This window comes from Mandrillus leucophaeus, unplaced genomic scaffold (genome assembly GCF_000951045.1).
Source record: "Mandrillus leucophaeus isolate KB7577 unplaced genomic scaffold, Mleu.le_1.0 Scaffold740, whole genome shotgun sequence".
NCBI classification, from domain to species: domain Eukaryota; kingdom Metazoa; phylum Chordata; class Mammalia; order Primates; family Cercopithecidae; genus Mandrillus; species Mandrillus leucophaeus.
The window spans coordinates 1129781-1152284 of NW_012108031.1; the positions used below are offsets into that span (position 1 = coordinate 1129781).

At 35.8% G+C, this 22504-nt stretch overlaps 1 protein-coding gene across 1 annotated transcript in view; it reads left to right on the forward strand.

Annotated features, from left to right (window-relative positions):
• Positions 1-22504, forward strand: part of YTHDC2 (YTH domain containing 2) — a 91808-nt gene that overhangs the window by 61612 nt on the left and 7692 nt on the right. Inside the window, exons 21-26 of the mRNA XM_011966091.1 lie at positions 1378-1504; positions 2578-2783; positions 3208-3403; positions 15084-15193; positions 16900-17192; positions 19790-19967. Coding sequence (XP_011821481.1) covers positions 1378-1504; positions 2578-2783; positions 3208-3403; positions 15084-15193; positions 16900-17192; positions 19790-19967 — 1110 coding nt within the window. The remainder of the gene's footprint in view (positions 1-1377; positions 1505-2577; positions 2784-3207; positions 3404-15083; positions 15194-16899; positions 17193-19789; positions 19968-22504) is intronic.

The following is a 22504-nucleotide window of genomic DNA, read 5'->3' on the forward strand; positions in this document are numbered from 1 at the left end:
TTTTTTTTTTGAGACAGAATCTCACTCTGTCACCCAGGCTGGAGTGCAGTGGCACAGTCTCGGTTCACTGCAACCTCAGCCTCCCCTGTTCAAGCAATTCTACTTCCTCAGCTTCCCAAGTAGCTGGGATTACAGGAACCCACCACTATGCCTAGATAATTTTTGTTTTGTTTTGTTTTTGAGACGGAGTCTCGCTCTGTCGCCCAGGCTGGAGTGTAGTGTCCGGATCTCAGCTCACTACAAGCTCCGTCTCCCGGGTTCACGCCATTCTCCTGCCTCAGCCTCCCAAGTAGCTGGGACTACAGGCGCCCGCCATCTCGCCCGGCTAGTTTTTTTGTATTTTTTTAGTGGAGACGGGGTTTCACCGTATTAGCCAGGATGGTCTCGATCTCCTGACCTCGTGATCTGCCTGTCTCGGCCTCCCAAAGTGCTGGGATTACAGGCTTGAGCCACCGCGCCTGGCCATTAATTTTTGTATTTTTAGTAGAGAGAGGATTTCACTACATTGGCCAGGCTGGTCTCAAATGCCTGACCTCAAGTGATCTGCCAGCTTTGGCCTCCCAAAGTGCTGGGATTACAGGTGTGAGCTACCATGTCTGGCCATATCTTTTAAAAATCTAACTTTGTTTATGCAGAAGTACTCTTTTTCAGACATAAAAGATTTTTTCAACACATATATGATTTTCAAAAATAATTACAAGCTTTTTTGTATTATCGATCAATGGATGACTCATTGTTATTAATTTGGTATATTAAATACCGTATATTATAGTACATTAGTTGAGTGAGAAGTAGAGGGAGATTTAGAGTAGAATTTCTGTCTGTTCTTTGCTTTTCTCCCAGCTCCTTCAAAAGCAGAGAGAATAAATTATTGCTTCAGTCTTTTAGTTATATATATTCCAAAGCAAGAGAACCTTTTCACAAAGGAGAGCTTTTTATACTACATATAGATGATTTATAGAAATCCTACTTTCCATTCTTAGGTAGATTCCAGGGTTGACATAGAGATTATTTTTTGGAGTACAAGAGTGGCATGATTCTTAGATATAAGTGTTATGAAGCCTTAGTTGAAAACCTCCTACACTTTTGTAGAATAAAATTAGCAGATGCATCTGAGAAGGCAAATATTTTTACATTGTTCGTCATTTAGGCTACTTGACACTTAGTTCTCATTGAGATTTTATAAACTCAATGGCTTATTTGAGTGTAAATTAATGATAAATATTATTTAATCATAAAGTCTTAGGTTTTATAGAATAATTAGAATAAAGCAAATTGACCTTGAGGAATTCATATAGTTATTTGTAGTAACTTTGTTGCCTCACTAAGAAGTGGTTAGTAAATGTGTCTTGTTATGCAATTATTCTCTTTTTATAGGCCTGGCAAAAAGCACGAAGTGATGGGTGGGAGCGAGCCTTTTGTGAAAAGAATTTTCTTTCACAGGCTACTATGGAAATAATCATAGGCATGAGAACGCAGTTGCTTGGTCAGCTTAGAGCATCAGGTAAAGTTTTCCCTCAAAGAGCCTATTTAAGTTACTGAGAGTACCCTGCCCATATTTTATAGTATTTCTTATGTTAACAGATGCCATCTATTATTTTTATGACATTATCATGTTGTACATCTTATATTCATGCATGATTTGTAGACTTCTATATGTCTTCAACTTTTGCTTGTTGATGAAAAAAAGGCTATTGCAGGAGGTATATTTGAGAAACCTAGGGACAGCATCTATGCCCTTTTGATACTGTTGGCAATGAACAATTTATATTTCTTGGCAGAGATCAATTTAGATCTTATAGTTATTTTATCACCATTAATGAATACTTATTTAGTTCTGTGAAATATAAATTTTAAAAAATTGATATGAATGCTGCTCTTCATATTTGTGGAACACAAAAATGACTGGTAATACTTGAAGTCACTGTTTTTTTGTTTTTTTTTTTAAGAGGATGCTAGTATTGCTATTACCTTTTAGAATTGCTTTTTTGAGTAGCAAAAAAAAAAATTGATGTAATAGTCAGAAGAAAAGTACCGGAGCCTGGATTCATGGGTTAGCTGAAGTGCCAAAGTAATATAAAGAATGAACCACAGAATTTAAGAGTTGACTTGAACATGAGGAAATATGAAGGACTTTTGAAACTCAAGCAAAAATTACCATATATTTACTTGACTTCATCTACAGAATTAGTATCTATCGTAACCAAAATGTAGTTAATAACAATCAGAAGAATGGTTTGGGTTTCCAGCTATGAATTTAGTTTGTTCTGGCAGCAGATTATGAAGAACTGTATTGCAAGAATGTGCATTTAAAAAAATTTAAGCCCCCAATGATTCTTATACTTACTCCAACCTGAGCAGATCTACACTTCCCTAGAATGTTGGTTCTGTATCTATTTTGGCGGGGGCGGGGGTGGTGGTTCATATTTTAAACAATTTCCAGAGGAGATTCTATTAATTGTTGTGAAATTTGAATATCACAACATTTATATGAGTTGTACAAGTTTTTGGAAAAAATACACAAAAATATCTTTTGCAAATTGGAAAAGTTGGTGTGTTTTTTTTTCCTCTCTCTAGGTTTTGTTAGAGCACGAGGTGGTGGTGACATTCGAGATGTTAACACAAACTCTGAGAATTGGGCTGTCGTTAAAGCTGCATTGGTGGCAGGCATGTATCCTAATTTAGTCCATGTGGACAGAGAGAATCTAGTGTTGACAGGGCCAAAGGAGAAAAAAGTACGATTTCATCCTGCTTCAGTTCTCAGTCAGCCTCAATATAAAAAGGTAAAATATTTTGAATGCTCTTGGGTTTTGAGGTGAAACTAATTTAGGCAGTTGACTGTCAATGAAAAATGCTCCAAATACCTGCCTGCTTTAAGAAATTAGTAAGTTTTATATATATATGTATGTGTATGTGTGTATATATGTGTGTGTGTGTGTATATATATGTGTGTGTGTATATATATATGTGTGTGTGTATATATATAATATTGGGACAAAACTTATAAATCTTAGAGTTGGAAAAGGTAATGTGTTAAGTAATGAGTATTTTTGTACAAACTACATGAGCAATGACTTGTTTTAATGTTTGCTTAGATACCAATATGCATCATCTATTTCGCTGAGAGACTTTACAGTTTACAAGTATTTCCAGTAAACTAGGTGATAAACACAATTAACAATTTTTTAAAATTTATTTTCTTAATAGATTCCTCCAGCCAATGGCCAAGCTGCAGCAATTAAGGCACTGCCCACAGATTGGCTTATTTATGATGAAATGACCAGAGCCCATAGAATAGCTAATATTAGATGTTGTTCAGCAGTGACACCTGTCACTATATTGGTATTCTGTGGACCAGCTAGATTGGCAAGTAATGCTCTTCAGGAACCTTCGTCCTTTAGAGGTAAGTATATTATGAAGGAAATAAAAATCTATTTGAAATGAATTTTTTTGTTTTTTTTTACTAAACCAAATGATGAAATTATAAAAATTTATATAGTAGCAGCTCTATTTTGATATACTAAGACTAATTAGGAAATACTAAGTTATACTACTGTTTTTGAAATTTATAAGGTAACTTGATGTTGATTTGTGCATTTTTTATTAATTTTGCTGTTGGGAAGAAATTTTTCTTTTCCACTTGAATTTAAATGATAGTTTAACATAAAGGTAATTGTAAAAGAAATAATGATAGCCACCCATAATCTCACTTTTCTCATGCTAACACTTTTTAATGTTACATTTTTTCTACATGTTTACATATTTTAAATTATGTCACCCAAACTGTTATTTTGTATTTTGTTATTTTCATTACAGAGATATCAAAAATATTTTTAGTATTTTGTATTAATGACTGCAAAATAGTGTATCACACAAGTGGCATAATGCAGTTTTTTCCTTCAACTTTTATTTTAAGTTCAGGGATACATGTGCAAGATGTGCAGGTTTGTTGCATAGGTAAACATGTGCCATGGTGGTTTGCTACACAGATCATGCCATCATGTATCTATCAAGGCCAGTGTCCATTAGCTATTCTTCCTGATGTTCTTCCTCCCCACTACCACACACCCCCAGCAGGCCCCAGTGTGTGTTGTTCCCCTCTCTGTGTCCGTATGTTCTCATCATTCAGCTCCCACTTATAAGTAAGAACATGCAGTGTTTGGTTTTTCGTTCCTGCATTAGTTTGCTGAGGATAATGGCTTCCAACTCCATCCATGTCCCTGCAAAGGGCATGATCTCATTCCTTTTTATGGCTGCATAGTATCCCATGGTGTATATGTACCATATTTTCTTTATCTAGCCTATCATTGATGGGCATGTCTTTGCTATTGTGAATGCACTGAACATACAAGTGTACGTGTCTTTAAAATAGAATGATTTATATTCCTTTGGGTATTTACCCAGAAATGGTGTTTCTGCCTCTGGGTCTTTGAGGAATCACCCTGCTGTCTCCCACAGTGGTTGAATTAATTTACACTCCCACCAGTAGTGTAAAAGTGTTCCTTTTTCTCCGCAACCGCACCAGCATGTTGTTTTTTGAATTTTTAATAATAACCATTCTGACTGGCATGAGATGGTATCTCATTGTGGTTTTGAATTGCATTTCAGTAATGATCAGTGATGTTGAGCTTTTTTTCATGTTTGTTGGCCACATGTACGTCTTCTTTTGAGAAGTGTCTGTTCATGTCCTTTGCCCACTTTTTAATGGGTTGTTTTTTCTTGTAAATTTGCTTAAGTTCCTTGTAGACTCTGGATATTAGACCTTTGTCAGATGGATAGATTGCAAAAATTTTCTCCCATTCTGTTTCCTATGGTGATAGTTGTTTCTTTTGCTGTGCAGAAACTCTTTAGTTTATTAGATCCCATTTGTCAATTTTTGCTTTTGTTGCAATTGCTTTTGGTGTTTTTGTCTGTGCCTATGCCCTGAATGGTATTGCCTAAATTTTCGTCTAGGGTTTTTATGGTTTAGGGTTTTACATTTAAGTCTTTAATCCATCTTGAGTTAATTTTTGTAGAAGGTGTTAGGAAGGGGCCCAGTTTCAATTTTCTGCATATAGCTAGCCGGTTCTTTCAGCACCATTTGTTAAATAAGGAGTCCTTTCCTCGTTGCTTGTTTTTGTCAGGTTTGTCGAAGATTAGGTGGTTGTAGGTGTGTGGTCTTATTTCTGAGTTCTCTATTCTGTTCCACTGTTCTGTGTGTGTGTTCTTGTACCAGTACCATGCTGTCTTGGCTAATGTAGCCCTGTAGTATAGTTTGAAGTCAGGTAGTGTGATGCCTCAACTTTGTTCTTTTTGCTTAGGATTGTCTTGGCTATATTATCTCTTTTTTTGGTTCCATACGAATTTTGAAATCATTTCTTCTAAGTCTGTGAAGAATGTCAGTGGTAGTATAATGGGAGTAGCATTGAATCTGTAACTTTCTCTGGGCAGTATGGCCATTTTCATGATATTGATTGTTCCTATCCATGAGCTTGGAATGTTTTTCCATTTGTTTATGTCCTCTCTGATTTATTTGAGCAGTATATGTAGCTCTCTTTGAAGAGGTCCTTCACTTCCCTTATTAGCTATATTCCTAGGTATTTTATTTTATTTTATATTATTTCATGTTTTTGAGATGGAGTCTTGCTCTGTCACCCAGGCTGGAGTGCAGTGGCACAATCTCAGCTCACTGCAACCTCCACCTCCTGGGTTCAAGCAATTCTCCTGCCTGAGACTCCTGAGTAGCTGGAATTATAGGCACGTGCCACAATGCCTGGCTAATTTCTGTATTTTTACTAGAGACAGGGTTTCACCATGTTGGGCAGGGTGATCTTGAACGCCAGACCTCAAGGTGATCCATCTGCCTGCCTCAGCCTCCTAAAGTGCTGCAAATACAGGCCTGAGCTACCATGCTTGACCTTTTCCTAGGTATTTTATTCTTTTTGTAGCAATTGTGAATGTGAGTTCATTCATGATTTGGCTCTCTGCTTGCCTGTTGTTGGTATATAGGAATGCTAGCAATTTTTGCACATTGATTTTATATCCTGAGACTTTGCTGAAGTTGCTTATCAGCTTAAGAAGCTTTTGGACTGAGACAATGGGTTTTCTAGATGTATGATCATGTCAACTACAAACAAAGATAGTTTGACTTCCTCTTTTCCTATTTGAATATGCTTTATTTCTTTTTTTTGAGATGGAAGCTCACTCTGCTGCCCAGGTTGGAGTGCAGCGGCATGATCTCAGCTCACTGCAACCTCTGCCTTCTGGGTTCAAGTGATTCTCCTGCCTCAGCCTCCGGAGTAGCTGGGATTACAGATGCCTGCCACCACACTCCACTAATGTTTTTTGTATTTTTAGTAGAGATAACATTTCACAATGTTGGCCAGGCAGGTCTCAAACTCCTGACTTCAAGCGATCTGCCACCTTGGCCTCCCAAAGTGCTGGATTATAGGCACGAGCCACTGCACCCACCCAGACTGAATACTCTTCATTTTTTTCTCTGGCCTGATTTCCTTGGCCTGAACTTCCAATCCTGTGTTGAGTAAGAGCGGTGAGAGAGGACATCTTTGTCTTGTGACAGTTTTCAAGGGGAATGCTTCCTGCTTTTGCCCATTCAGTATGATATTGGCTGTGGGTTTGTCATAAATAGCTCTTATTATTTTGAGATATGTTCCTTCACCACCTAGTTTATTGGGAGTTTATAATACGAAGGGATGTTGAACTTCATTGAAGGCCTTTTCTGCATCTATTGAGATGATTATGTGATTTTTGTCTTTAGATTTGTTTATGTGATGAATTACATTTATTGATTTGCATATGTTGAACCATCCTTGCATCCCAGGGATGAAGCCAACTTGATTGTGGTGGACAAGCCTTTAGATGTGCTGCTGTATTTGGTTTGCCCGTATTTTATTGAGAATTTTTGCATTGATATTCATCAGGGATATTGGCCTGAAGTTTTCTTTTTTTGTTGTATCTCTGTCAGGCTTTGGTATCAGGATGATGCTGGTCTTACAGAATGAGTTATGGAGGAGTCCCTCCTTTTCAGTTGTTTGCAATAGTTTCAAAAGAAAGGGTATCAGCTCCTCTTTGTACTTCTGGTAGAATTCAGCTGTAAATCCATCTGGTCGGGCTTTTTTTGGTTGGTAGGCTCTTTATTACTGCCTCAATTTCAGAACTTGTTATTGGTCTATGCAGGGATTCAGCTTCTTTTTGGTTCAGTCTCGGGAGTATGTATGTGTCCAGGAATTTATCTCTTTCTTCTAGATTTTCTAGTTTATTTGCATAGAGGCGTTTATAGTATTCTATGATGGTAGTTTGTATTCCCGTGGGGTCAGTGGTGAGATCCCTTGTATCATTTTTTATTGTATCTATTTTATTCTTCTCTCTTTTCTTCTTTATTAATCTAGCTAGCAGTCTGTTTTATTGATTTTTAGAAAGAACCAGCTTTTTGATTTGCTGATTTTTTGGAGGATTTTTCCTGTCTCTGTCTCCTTCACTTCTGCTCTGATATTAGTTATTTCATGACTTCTGCTAGCTTGGGTTTGTTTGCTCTTGGTTCTCTAATTTTTTAAATTGAGATGTTAGGTTGTTAACTTGAAATCTTTCTAGCTTTTTGATGTGTTCATTTAGTGCTGTGAAGTTCCCTCTTAACACTGTTTTAACTGTGTACCAGAGATTGTGGTACATTGTCTCTTTGTTCTCATTAGTTTCAAAGAACTTCTTGATTTCTGCCTTAATTTCATTATTTACCCAAGAGTCATTCAAGAGCAGGTTGTTCAGTTTCCATGTAGTTGTGTGGTTTTGAGTGAATGTCTTAGTCTTGTGTTCTAATTTGATTGTGCTGTGGTCTGATAGACTGTTACGATTTTACTTCTTTTACATTTGCTGAAGAGTGTTTTACTTCCAATTATATGGTCAATTTTAGAGTAAATGCCATGTGGCGATGAGAAGAATGTATATTCTCGTCTTGTTTTTGGGTAGAGAGTTCTGTAGATATCTATCAGATCCACTTGATCTGAGTTCAGGTCCTGAATATCTTTATTAATTTTCTGTCTTGATAATCTGTCTAATGTTGTCTGTGGGGTGTTAAAGTCTCCCACTATTATTGTATGGGAGTTTAAGTCTCTTTTTAGGTCTCTAAGAACTTGTTTTATGAATCTGGGTGCTCCTGTATTAGGTGCATGTATATTTAGAATCATTAGTTATCTTTGTTGAATTGAAGTCTTTACCACTGTGTAATGCCCTTCTTTGATCTTTATTGGTTTAAAGTGTGTTTCATCAGAAACTAGGATTACAACCACTGCCTTTTCCTGTTTTCCATTTGCTTGGTAAATTTTCCTCCTTCCCTTTCTTTTGAGCCTATGTGTGACTTTGCATGTGAGATGGGTCTCTTGAAGACAGCATACCCATGGGTCTTGGCTCTTTATCCAGTTTGCCATTCTGTGCCTTTTAATTGGGGCATTTACCCCATTTACATTTAAGGTTACTTTTAAGGTTAGGTATTATTATGTGTGAATTTGATTCTGTCATCATGATGCTAGCTGATTATTTTGCAGATTTGTTTATGTGGTTGCTTCATAGTGTTACTGGTCTGTGTACTTCCATGTGTTTTTGTAGTGACTAGTAATGGTTTTTCCCTTTCATATTTAGTGTTTCCTTCAGGAGCTCTTGCAAGGCAGGCCTGGTGGTGACACATATCCTCAGCATTTGCTTGTCTGAAAGGGATCTTATTTGTCCTTCACTTATAAAGCTTAGTTTGACTGGATATGAAATTCTGGGTTGGAATTCTTTTCTTTAAGAGTTTTGAATATCGGCCCCCATTCTCTTCTGGCTTGTAAGATTTCCTCAGAGACTACTGTTAGTCTCTTGGGCTTCCCTTTATATGTGACCTGGCCTTTCTCTCTGGCTGCCCTTAACATTTTTTCTTTAATTTAGACCTTGGAGAATCTGATGATTTTTTGTCTTGGGGTTGATCTTCTCATGGAGTATTATACTATTCCCAGAATTTGAATGTTGGCCTGTCTTGCTAGGTTAGGGAAGTTCTCCTGAATGATATCCTAAAGTATGTTTTCCAACTTGGTTCTATTATCTGGTATTTTTTGGCTATCCCAGTCAGTTGTAGGTTCAGTCTCTCTAAATAATCCCATATTTCTCAGAGGTTTTGTTCATTTGTTTTTCGTTCTTTTTTCTCTATTCTTGTCTGCCTGTCTTATGTCAGAAAGATAGTCTTCAAGCTCTGAAATTCTTTCCTCTGCTTGGTCTATGCTGCTATTGATACTTTTGATTGCATTGTGAAGTTCTCATGTTGTGTTTTTCAGCTCCATCAGGTTGGTTATGTTCTTCTCTAAACTGGCTATTAGCTCCTGTATTGTTTTATCATGATTCTTAGCTTCTTTGCATTGGATTACAACACGTTTCTTTAGCTCAGTGAAGTTTGTTATTACCCACCTTCTGAAGCCTACTTCTGTCATTTCAGCCATCTCAGCCTCAGCCCAGTTCTGCGCCCTTGCTAGAGAGGTATCACAATCATTTGGAGGAGAAGAGGCATTCTGGCTTTTTGAGTTTTCAGCATTTTTGCATTATTTCTCACCTTTGTGGTCTTATCTACTTTTGATCTTTGAGGATGCTGACCTTTGAATGAGGTTTTTGTGGAGTCTTTTCTGTTGATGTTGTTTTTGTTTTCTGTTTGTTTTTCTTTTAGAGTCAGGCCACTCTACCATGGGGCTGGTGTGGTTTGCTGGGGCTCCCCTCCGGACTTCAGTTGCCTCAGTTTTTCCCCATACCTGGAGGTATCACCAGTGAAGTCTGCAAAACAGGAAAGATGGAAGCCAACTCCTTCTTCTGGAAGTTCTGTCCCAGGGGGTTATTGACCTATTGCTGGCCCGCATGCACCTGTAGGAGGTGACTAGAGGCCCCTGTTCTGAGGTCTTACCCAGTCAGGAGGAATGAGATCAGGGACCTGTACAAAGAAGCAGTCTGGCTGCTTTTTGATACAGCAGGTGTGCTGCATTGGTGGGAACCCTTCCTGATCCAGACCGCCCGTATAGCCATCAGGCTGGAGTGGCTGAGTTGACCAAACCACAGAGATGGCAGCCCCGCCTCCCCCAGGAACTTGGCCCCATCTCAGACCGACCAACACACTGCTATTGGCTGGTGGGGATTCCAAGCCAGTAGGTTGTAATTGGTGAGGTGCCATGGAAGTGGATCCCACAAAATGATGCTGCTTGGCTTCCTGGATTCAGCCCCCTTTCTAGGGATATGAACAAACAGATTTCCTGCCTTGCTAGGGATCCCAGGGCCAGAGTATGTAAAACTCCTAGGTTTCTGTGTGTGCCTTGAGTGGCTGCTCTGCCGAGATGCCATACAGATCTGTGGCATGGGCTCACGAAGGGATCCCCTGATTCACAGGTTGCAAAGATCCATGGGAGAAACATGGTTTCCCCGGAGGGGTCATGTAATCACTCACTGCTTCCCTTGGCTGGGTGTGGGGGTTCCTTTGGCTCTGTGCTGCTCCTGGGTGAGCCGTTGCCTTCACCTACTTTTCTTCATTCTCCATGGGTTGATTTGTATGCCTAGTCAGTCCGAATATGAGAACCTGGATTTCAGTTGAAGGTGCTGAATTCATTGTGCCTTTTCATTCCTCTTTGTGAGTGCTGCAGACTGCAACTGCTTCTAATAAGCCATCTTTGATTGATTCCCTGGCATAACACATTTAAAATGTTCCTTCATAGTTGGACATCTTGATGATTTCAAATTATTTGCTATTTAGTGATTCAGCAAATATTTAGTACCTACTATATGTCAGGTACTGTGCTAGGCATTGAAGGTGTAATAGACTGTGTCTGTCCTTAGGAATTTACACAGTAGTGAGGTTAGACAGTAAAAAATAAATTATCTGCATGATACTATTAAGAAAATACAAAGAGGACTGCCCTAGAGGTGACCTACTTGAAAGGAAGCCTAAACAAGTTTTTCTGAGAAGACTTAAATTGAGACCTACAATATGAGAAGAGCCAGCCACATGAAAGAAGCAGAAATGTGCTGCAGGTAGAGAAAGAGGGAAAGCCCCAAGAGTCTGTGCTAGGAAATGATCTAGGAATTGACAGAAAGGCTGTGTGATTGGAGTGCATTGGTCAATGGAAGAGGGCAACGATAAGGTTGAAAGGAAAGCATGGACTTGTAGGCCATAGAAATGCGAAGAAAAGGAAGCCATTAAAAGTTAAAGGAATGACATGATGTGATATGTTCCAAAAGGTCATTTTGGCTAAGGGGATAAATTAGAGGAGTAATTACAAGAATAGAAGAGTGGAGGCAGGTAGGAGGCTTTTGCAGTAGTCTTCTAACAGAAGATGATGACTCAGAGATAGGATAGTGATTGTGGATATGAAGAGAAGTAGATATAAAGTTATTTTGAAGGTGCTAGTAACTGCTAGATTGAACGTGGGTAGTAAGGGAAAGGGAGGAGTCAATTCTCAGATTTTGGTTATAGTAGCTTGTCACTCATTTGAGATTCAGAAAACTGCAAAGAGCAAGTTGTGTAGGGGAGAAATTAAGGGTTCTTTTTAGGCATGTTAAGTTTGAGATGGCTAAGACATTCTAAGTAAAATTTTTTTTTGAGGAAGCAGTTGGATATGCATTTCTGGAGCTCAGGGAAGATGTCTGGGCTAGCAATACAAATTTGGAAGTCATCAGCTTGTAAATGATATTTATAGACATGAGAATGGATTTCCTAAAGAGAATGTATAAATTTGAGTAGCGGAAGAAAGAGTGGTTCAGTGTTGGAGGTAAATCTGTTTCAAGAAGGGAGTGATTAGCTCTATTGAATGTGCTTTGAGAGACCGAGGGCATTAAGTTTGTATGAAGAGAGTAGAAATAGTATGATTGATAATTTATGAGATTATGGGGCATTGCTACATTGACATCTTCATCTGTGTGTCCTTTTGCTTTAATTCATTTAATATTTTCTTTGTGATAAAACTTTTTGAAGTGGGAATTTATAAAAATATAGATACTATTTATGCTTCTTCCTCCATACTCAACCATATTAGCACCATTGAGAGTGAATTTCATGGCAACTATGCCATCATTTGGTGTTGGTTTTAAAGATAAAATATTTAAATATTCCTTCATTTGCTCTTTTTATTTCTGTCAAAAAGAAATAACTCTCCATGCATTTCTTTATATTTCCCTTTAGTTGAGTTTTTTTTTCATCTTCTGCCTATTTATTTGGTTGATTTGTATGCCTAGTCAGTCTGAATCAGTAAAAACTGATATTTTACTGAAAAATTTGAATGATAGCTTTATAATTTAAAGATATTAATATTTTTTCTGTCATGTTCAATTCAATCTGTTATTCATTTTAATGTTACGTATTTTGAGTTCTGGTTTTGATTGCTGTGTATTTAAACTGAATAATCTTTTCCTATACTATTCACTTTCAAAACTGAGAAAATTTCATCCTTCCATTGATGTGATAAGTATTGTTTTTGTTTTCTATAATTTGATTTTTAAGATTTTTTAAACCATGTTGTGTTGATTCTGGCTTAAAACAAAGATCTAAGTTTTTCCAAGCGCTTTCCCCTCATCTGTACAATGTATTAGGTAGTTCTTGTATATCCTCCTTTAGAAAGCTTGCATGATTGCATATTAAATTTGATATCTTTAACCTTTTTGTATACTCTGTTCCTTTACATTTCTGCCTTTATATTGCACCTTCTTGTTTACTATTTTTGTTTAATAAATTCTTATATCTGGTAGTAGAAGCTCTAGCTGTTACTCTTTACTGCCTTTCTGTTATTGAGTTATTGTTTGATAATCTTACCTATTTTTAAAATAATGAATATTCATTAGTCGTCATCTTGTAATCCTTTTGCAAACAACAGTTCTTTTGTGTTTGTTTGTTTTTTTGTTTGAGACAGGGTCTTGGTCTGTCCCTCCAGCTGAAATACAGTGGTGCAATTACAGCCTATTGCAACCTCTGTCTCCGAGGCTCAAGTGATCCTCCCACCTCAGTCTCCCTAGTAGCTGGGACTAAAGGCACACACCACCATGCCTGGCTAATGTTCATATTTTTGTAGAGATGGGTTTTGCCATGTTGCCCAGGCTGGTCTGGAACTCCTGTGCTCAAACAATCTGCTCACCCCGGCCTCCCAAAGTGTTGGGATTATAGGCGTGAGCCACCACACCTAGGCCTCTTTTTGTGTGTTAATTTAATGTTTCCATCCATGAAATTTAGTATCTTTTATTTAGCCATGCCTTATTTTAAATTTATCTTAAAAATATATATATGTTTTGGTAACTTTTATAAAGTTTGGGGATATTTCCTAAGGTGATTCTTAAGATTCTTTTGTTGCTGTTTTCAGTTGTCACGGTGAATGGATTCTTTTTGTGTAATTTTCTTGCTGAACTTTACAAACATTATTGCAGACATATTTTATGTACCTTGTTACTTTACTAAACTCATTAATCCTTTGGATTTTGTATTTATTTAATTATATTACCTTCAGGTGGTAATACTTTCATTTATTACCAAAATGTATTCCTTTAATTTCTTTTTGAAGATATTAGAAAACTGAATTAATGGTCCATTTTGTCTTACTGAATTTTAAAGTTTCAGATTCTAAAGTTATACTATTGGTTATAATGTTAATTTTAATAAAAAGTTCCTTTTAAATAACGGAATAGTGTTTTTTGTGTGTGTGTCTGTGCATGTGTTTGTATGTTTTTGTTTTTAAGAGACAGGGTTTCACCCTGTCACTCAGGATGGAGTGCAGTGGTGCAGTAGTCATAGCTCACTGTAACCCTGAACTCCAGGGCTCAAGCGATCCTCCCACCTTAGCCTCCTGAGTAGCTGGGACTATAGGCATGAGTCACCAAACCTGGCATAGAAGGTTTTTTTGTTTGTTTGTTTTGTTTTTGTGTGTGTGTTAAAAATTTGTTGAATTTACTAAATAGCATTTGAGCATTTGTTCATATAATCAGAAATTATTTAGCCTATTTATGTGGTATATAGATTTTCTTACAAAACTGTTATTTTGTTCTGAAAATAAACCTTCCTTGGACTAAGTGTGATTTATTACATTGCTGGATATTTTTCTAACATTTTATTTAAAACTTATATTTATCTTCATTGGTGAGGCTCACCTGTAGGGGTTTGTGTGATGTGTGTTCATACATGTTCTGGTATGTAGCTTTTAGGTGTTAATTAGGTTTTGACTCAGGTTTAGATTTGTCTCATTAAAGGAATGGTCATTATTTGATTCCATGCAAAATTGAGAGACTTGGTGTTCTGGATTTCTTTGTTGATGTTCTTTAAGGATATCTCTGTTTCTTCCTTAAATATATTTGGGTTCTTCTAATTCCTCTACTTTCAGTTTTAGTAATTTTCCTGTAGAAAATAATAAATTTCTTTGAAGATTTCAAATTTATTATTTATACATACTGTATATTATAGCCTATATCAATTTCGTATTAATTTTATAATACATTCTGTATTAATTTTTATAATATCATTTTCACCTGATTTTGTAGATAGATTTTTGCTTTCTTCTTTATTAAATTTACATAGGGTTATCTAATAATCTTTTCAAAGAACTGGGTTATAGTTTTAATTATCATTTTGTCTTTCTAATTCATCTTTTTTTATTTTCTATTTTCTTCTACTATTCTTTGGGTTTTATGCTATTTTTCTTAGATATATTTAGCTGTATACTTTTTCTTTTTAAAACTGACCTGTGACTTTATAAGAGTATTGCTTTGGGCACCTTTCATTGTTCTTGATATGTAGTGTAGTCATTCCTTCCTTGAATTATGTTGTTTCTTTTTCATCCAGTTATTAAAGATTGTGCTTCAAATTTTATATTCTTGTCTTTTTGTTTTGTTGCATCGTGATGAGAGATTATAGTCTTCAAATTGTCTCTTTTTTTTCCTTTTAAATAAATATTGAGATTTAATATGTGATCTTTTGGCTTCGAAGAACTTCCCGCACAAATTGTTGTATGTCAGGAGGGTTTGTGTATGTGAAGCGTATTTATTCTTCTTAGTGTTTTGCCATAATGTAAGAAGGTAAAAGTGATTTTTTTTTTCATTATGTACTTGGACAGTGGATGGCATTCCCAATGACAGTAGTGATAGTGAAATGGAGGACAAAACTACAGCTAATTTGGCAGCCTTGAAACTTGATGAGTGGCTCAATTTCAAACTAGAGCCAGAGGTAAGTTGCTTTCAAGTAGTGTAATACATTTCTTTCATTCAGTTAGTGTGAATTGATATGTAGTATGATAAAAATTTTTCCTTTACTGTTGAGCCCTTAGTATCAGAGAATACAGCTTGTTTTTCAGTTTTCATAGGGACCTCATTCATTCTCTTCTGTATTGGGGTTTATTCCAACAGAGGACTTGGAAAACCTAGTTGTGGCTCATTATTTAAGCAAGGTAATTGTCTTAGTCTGTTGTTGCTGCTATAGTAATTTATAAAGAACAGAAATTTATTTCTCACAGTTCTGAAGGATGTTAAGTCTGAGATCAAGGTGCTGACATTGGGCGAGGGCTGCTTAACCCTGCCTCCTCTAGAGTGGAGGAATACTGTGTCCTCACACGGCGAAAGGCAGAAGGGCAAGAGGGGATGGACTCCCTCCATCAAGCTCTTTTATAAGGATACCTAGTTCCATTTGTGAAGCCAGAGCCCTCATGACTCAATCACCCCTCAAAGGCCAACACCTCCCATTATTATTGCATTGGAGGTTAAGTTTCAACATGAAAATTTGGACAAAAACTTCTAACTATAGCAGTAATCCTTGAATATTTCTGGATGTATTGAGTATCGGGTACACAGGAACTCCCTTTATTTTGTATAACTGTGTTTCTGAGAGAAAGATATGATTCCATACTATTTTCTCTTTTTCATATACTTCTGAATTGGGGGTTTGAGGGAGGAGGAATGTTTCTTTTCAAATTACAAATTTTTGTGACAGAGCCTCCCCTTGATTCTATCTCTGCTGTCCAAGATCATTCTCTATACATTTTTGGGAGGCGCCAAGCTGTCAGTAGTTAACACTGGCTAGGTTTACTATTTTAGCATCCATTCATTCATCACTTCAACCTACTACACTCTCACTTCCATTCCCACCAATCCATCACTTCACTGAAACTGTACTTGCCAAGGTCAACTGTGTCCTTCTGTTATCAAAGTCAGTCTACTGTCCTGAATAAATGTGACCTCTCTATATTATTTATCACTATTGTCCATATCCTCCTTTTTGTACTCCTGCCCTTCACCAGTTTTCTTCCTTACTCCTGCCCCAAATTCTTTGTCACTAGTTACTGTAACATTAATCTTTCTTAATTCTTTCTCTGTAGTCAGTCCTTCTTAGTTGTTTCACAGACCCCGCTGTATGTGTTTGTGCCTTAAATTTTAAGTTGTCTAGCACTTTGTGGCTTACTCTTATCTTCTTACTCCCTCTGTACAGTCCCCGGGGACTTTACCTCTATGTGTATATTTTGCAATAATTTAGGAACTGGTGACTTTCAAGTTTAGAGCTGTATCTTAGACCTTTCTATAAATCCAGCTGCCTTCAGGACATGATCATTTGGATGTTCTACAGGCAGTAAAATAACACTATGAACTACATATGTTTTTATTTACCCTGCTGCTACTTTTCCAATATTAATCACACTCTACCACAACTATTGTTTACTGTTTTTCTTATTAGACTATTTAATTTGATTTTGTGTCTTAGTGCCTAAAATATAATAAATAAATTTTATTTCATTCACCCATTAAAAATAATGAAATTGGTAGTAAATTATATGAAATGTGAAATATGTTTATTGGAAACAGTTGCAAACTAATGGAAACTAATCAAACAGGTGTTTTGCATATGTGATATTCATTTGCTTATATCTATTTGAACTATTACAGGCAGCTAGTTTATTGCTGCAGCTCAGACAGAAGTGGCATAGCTTATTTTTACGCCGAATGAGAGCTCCATCTAAACCTTGGTCTCAAGTTGATGAAGCTACCATAAGAGCAATTATAGCTGTTTTAAGCACTGAAGAACAGTCTGCAGGTTTACAACAACCATCTGGGATTGGTCAAAGGCCAAGGCCTATGTCTTCAGAAGAGCTTCCTTTGGCCTCTTCTTGGAGGTCAAATAATAGTAGGAAAAGTTCAGCAGATACTGAATTTTCTGATGAGTGTACTACTGCAGAAAGGTAAATTTATGACATTTTACCAAAATGGGTCACTTTTTCTTCAGGAAAATGAATTATTTATCTTAGAATCATGTGCTTTTATAGTATTTAAAAATTACTTTTTTATAATCTAAGATCCATGAAAAGGTAGCAATAAAGTGGAAAGAGTTTTCTACTTGTCCAACTTAATTCTTCTAAGTATTGTTAATATGAATTTTAAACTATTGGTATCTGTCAGTTATTTAATAAGGCAACTCTTTGTCAGGAAAAGATCAAAATATCTAATTTCTAGAATTGGGTCTCTCAAAAATATATAGGTATTTTAAGATTATATATTTTACTTGATATATGTGAAGTAACATTTTACCTAGATACTCTGAGCCGTACTGGCTATGGCCATTTAGAAGAACAACCTCCTTATAAGCCTTATCTAGATATCAGTACTGCTGACTAGCATTCCTATAGAAAAGTACTTCAGTCAGTGACACATGCAATGCCAGTTCTTGGTGTGAGGGATCTAAAAGTGTACAAAAGAGATAAGATCTCCTCCAGAGGATTTACATTTGATTGAGGGGAGGCATATAATAAGTAAACAAATTTACTGTCATATGACAACATTTCTGTTATAATTTAGCCAAATTCTTCTTTTGTTCTTTTGCAATTAAATGTGGTGGTGTTTTTGTTTATGAATATTAATGAGACACCTCATACTGAATTATTTATGTAAAAAATATATTCCAGTAATATGATAGTGGTTACAATAAATCATTGGCCATGATTCAGAAGTGTTTCTGGTTATAAAAACACTTATTAGAATCAAATTTATTTTATATCAGGTTTTCACCTTGTTGAAATTCATAACAAAAAACATTCTTGGCTATGAGGCTAGTTTTGGCAATACTGTAGAAAAGTCTCTATAATAAGAATTTGATTTTATAGTTAAACTGAAAATAGAAACAATGGAAACATAAAAGATACATAATGCTTACTGTTTTTCAAGGATCAGGTGGGGTTTTTAGTACTTTTTTTTTTATCAGATTTTTGCATATTTGAATGAAATATAAAGGCTTAATATCATTTAAGACTTTAATTAAAGAGGACTAAAACATTGGTTTCCATGTTCTTCAGATACTACATTTTAGTAGTAATTTAACCAGTTTCCAAGGAAAGCTTGTAAAATGCGTGCCTGAACCTTTCTTTCTGGTCTAGACCCTGCTGAGAAAAAGGGAGACTAAAAAGTACATTTTTTACTTAGATACTCCCCAATACTCCCCACTTTTTGAAAATATTGTTCTAGAATTTTATTGAGCATTAGTTATTTAGAATGTGGGAATATATTTCCATAGGAATTATTCTGTGGTAGAGTTATTCCTAAACCAGTCTATGAAAAATTCTGTTAGATTCAAGAAACATGACATACTAATATATAATGCATGAGTGTTCCTTGTATGCTGATGCAAATGAATCAATAATTTGAGACAGTTGAGGAAATTATTATTTTATTGGGATTGGTAACCACTTTGGTTATGTAGGGACAATGCGCACCCCATTTTAACAGATGCATATTTAAATATGGAAGGATAAAATGACATGATGTGTGGAATTTACTTTTAAATATGTAAGCCAAAACAGAAAAGAAGCAAGAAAGAAAAAACAAAATAATGTTAGGTAAATCAAGTCGGTGAAATGTTCAAGAAACTAGGTCAGTGGTACTGTGAGATGTCGTACATTCTGGATTTGTCTCTGCTTTTTTCCTGGCACTATGTATTTCTATACCCTATGTATCTTTTATTTTTTATTTATTTTTATGTTTTATTTTTTGAGACAGTCTCTCTTTGTCACCCAGGCTGGAGTGCAGTGGCGCAATCTCAGCTCACTGTAACCTCCGCCTCCTGGGTTCAAGCAATTCTCCTGCCTCAGTCTTCTGAGTAGCTGGACTTGCAGATGCACGCCACCACGCCCGGCTAATTTTTGTGTTTTTAGTAGAGGTGGGGTTTCACCATGTTAGTCAGACTGGTCTCGAACTCCTGACCTCATGATCTGCCCACCTCAGCCTCGCAAAGTGCTGGGATTACAGGCGCAAGCCACTGCGCCCGGACTCCATACCCTATGTATCTTATGTAAGCTGGTGGTTAGCTCTCAGGGCTTGATTGGATCCAATGTTTTAACAATAATATTTTATAGGTGGTGTTGTGAACTTTATATTGCAATACATCAGGGAGCACTTAATGTCTGATTGTCCCAGAAAGACTCGTACTTTAAGAAAAATTATGAAATTCCTGACTGCCATGTTTGTGGCATTTATTCATAGAATTTTAGAATAGAAAAATCTTGGAGTTTAGATATAATCCTTTTATTTAACAGATAAGGAAATTAAAGCTCCGATAAGTTAAGAGGCTTGCCCAGGATCTCATACCTAGTTAGGCGTAAGTTTAGAGCTGTCATAGACATCTGTATTTCCTGACCTTAGTATTTTTAAATAATATTCCATAAATCATAAGATCATTGGGACTTTGAATTAAAATGGCATCTGCTTTGTATTATAAACTTATATATAACTGATCTTTGTATTACGAACTTATATATAACTGATCTTTGCTTCCTCCTTCTTGCTCAAGAATACTGATGAAATCTCCATCTCCAGCATTACACCCACCTCAGAAGTACAAAGATAGAGGAATTTTACATCCTAAACGAGGCACCGAGGACCGATCCGATCAGTCTTCTGTGAAATCTACAGACAGCAGTAGTTACCCAAGTCCTTGTGCTAGTCCTTCTCCTCCATCCTCAGGAAAGGTAGAGTATCTGAAAGAAAATGTAGTAAGGAACAGATTTGTAGCACATGTAATGCTAAGTAAATAAAATTGTAAAACAATTAGAGTACTTTTCTAATTGTGGCCTCTTTTCTAGATGTAAATTGAAGCTAGCAAACTTGATACACTTTGAGTAAATGTAAAATTTTTCCTGCATGGCAAATATTTCTAGTTATTACCATCTTGGGGTATTTTAGAATGCTTGAAAACTATAGATCATTCACTACTGGCACGTAGTTAGGCTGTTTATTATTTGTTTCCTATTTGTTTCGAACCTTTTTTTTTTTTTGAAATGGGATCTCACTCTTTTACCCAGGCTGGAGTGTTGTGGTACAATCATATCCACTGCAGCCTTGAACTCCTGGGCTCAAGTGATCTTCACACCTCAGCTTTTGAGTAACTGGGACCACAGGTGCATGCCACCATGCCCAGCTGATTAAAGAAAAATTCTTTTTTTATAGATGGGGATCTCCCTTTGTTGCCTAGGTTGGCCTCAAACTCCTGGGCTCAAGTGATCCTCCCATCTCAGCCTCCGAGTGGCAGGGATTACAGGTGTGAGCCGCCATGCCCAGCCCTTTAGAAACTTTTTTGCTAAAATAAATAACAAAAAGATTAATTTAACTTTGGTTCATAATTTCAGAATTGAAAACAGTGGTTTCTGTCTGTTGTTAATTGATTTCTACAGTGGTTATATTTAAAAAACAAGATGGGATAGGGTTAGGAAGGTAGGAAATGTTGATATGGAATTGAAAACTGTACCTTTAAAAAAACTTGTAATAAGAATAATTTCAAATGTTCATTATGTGATTACTTTTACTTTCCTGTTTTAGTAGCTGAGTAGGTATTTGATTAGAGGTTATTTAGCTGCATATTGTATTTTGGTGAATGTGTCTATTGAAATACTCTTTGTTAAATAAGAGGAAAATAAATGTTTTTGTAGATTTGCATTCTTAGGTTTTGAAGTTTTTTGGTTTATTTATACACCTTTATTAAGGTGTAATTTACAATAAAATTCACCAGTTTAAACTGTATAATTTAATGAATTTTGACAAATGTAAACAATCATGTAACTATACCACGATCATCTACATATTTCCATCACCCCTACTCCCTGGTAACCCATTGTTCTGCTCTTTGTCCCTTGAGTTTTGCCTTTTCTGGAATTTCCTGTAAATGGAATCATATATATGTAACGTTTTGTGTCTAGCTTATTTCACTTAATAGAATCCTTTTGAAATTCTATTAAGTGAAATAGGCCAGACACAAAATGCTACATACATAAGATTGAATGTATCAACAATCTATCCATATTGTTGAGTATATTATTAGTTTATCTTATTGCTGAGTAGTATTCCATTTCTAGATAGACTGGTTTGTTTTTCCATTCATCAGTTGATGGACATTTGGGTTGTTTGCACTTTTTGGCTGTTATGAATAAAGTTGCTAACATTGTACTAACTGGTACTAACATTCAAGTTAAATCTTCGTATCTAAATATGTTTTCTATTCTTTGGCAAATCCCTAGGATTAGTATTGTTTGAGTTGTTTGATAAATGTATATTTAGCTTTACAAGAAACTGTCCAACTGTTTTCCAAAATGACAGTACTATGTTGCATTTCCTTTAACAATCTTTAAGAATTCCATTTGTTCCATATTCTTGACAGTATTTGGCATTATTAGCCTTTGTAATTTTAGCCATTCCAGTTGGGTATGTAGTAATAGGCCATTATAGTTTTAATTTGTATTTTCCCAGTTACTAATGATGTTGAGCATCTTTTCATGTGCTTATTAGCCATTGTGTATCATCTTTGTGAAATGTTCAAATTTTAGTTCACTTTTTGTTGTTAGTTTTTGGTGATTTGTCATCTTTCACTGAGTTGTAAAAGTTTTCTGTATATTCTGGGTACAAGGCTTAATTATTATATGTTTTGCATATGTTTTCTAACAATATGTGTTAGATATGTTGTTTTTCCATTTCCTTAACAGTGTCTTTTGAAGAGCAAATGTTTTTCATTTTGATGGAGTCCATTTCATCAACTTTTTCTATTATGATTCGTATTTTTTGTGTACTAAGAAATTTTGTGTACCAAACCCAAGATCATAATTTTCTCCTGTGTTTTCTTTTAGAAGTTTTATAGTTGGCAATCTTTTGCTTATACAATTTTTCCAGTACCATTTGTTAAAAACCATTTTTTTTTTCCATTGAGTTACTTTGACACCTTTGTCAAAAATCAACTGGCCATAAATATGTGGTCTACTTATTGGACTCTTTAGTTTCATTAATCTCTCTCTCTCTCTCTCCCCCCTCTTTATGTATGATATATATTAATATATTTATATACTATGTATTTATATATTAATATATTTCCTATATTTTAATGTTTAATATATGATACATATTATATGTGATATATTAAACTATACATGACATAGATATATTGCATGAAATATATTTCCTATATTTAATCTACCATGTATGATAGATTTAATATGTAATATATTACATATTACATATGATA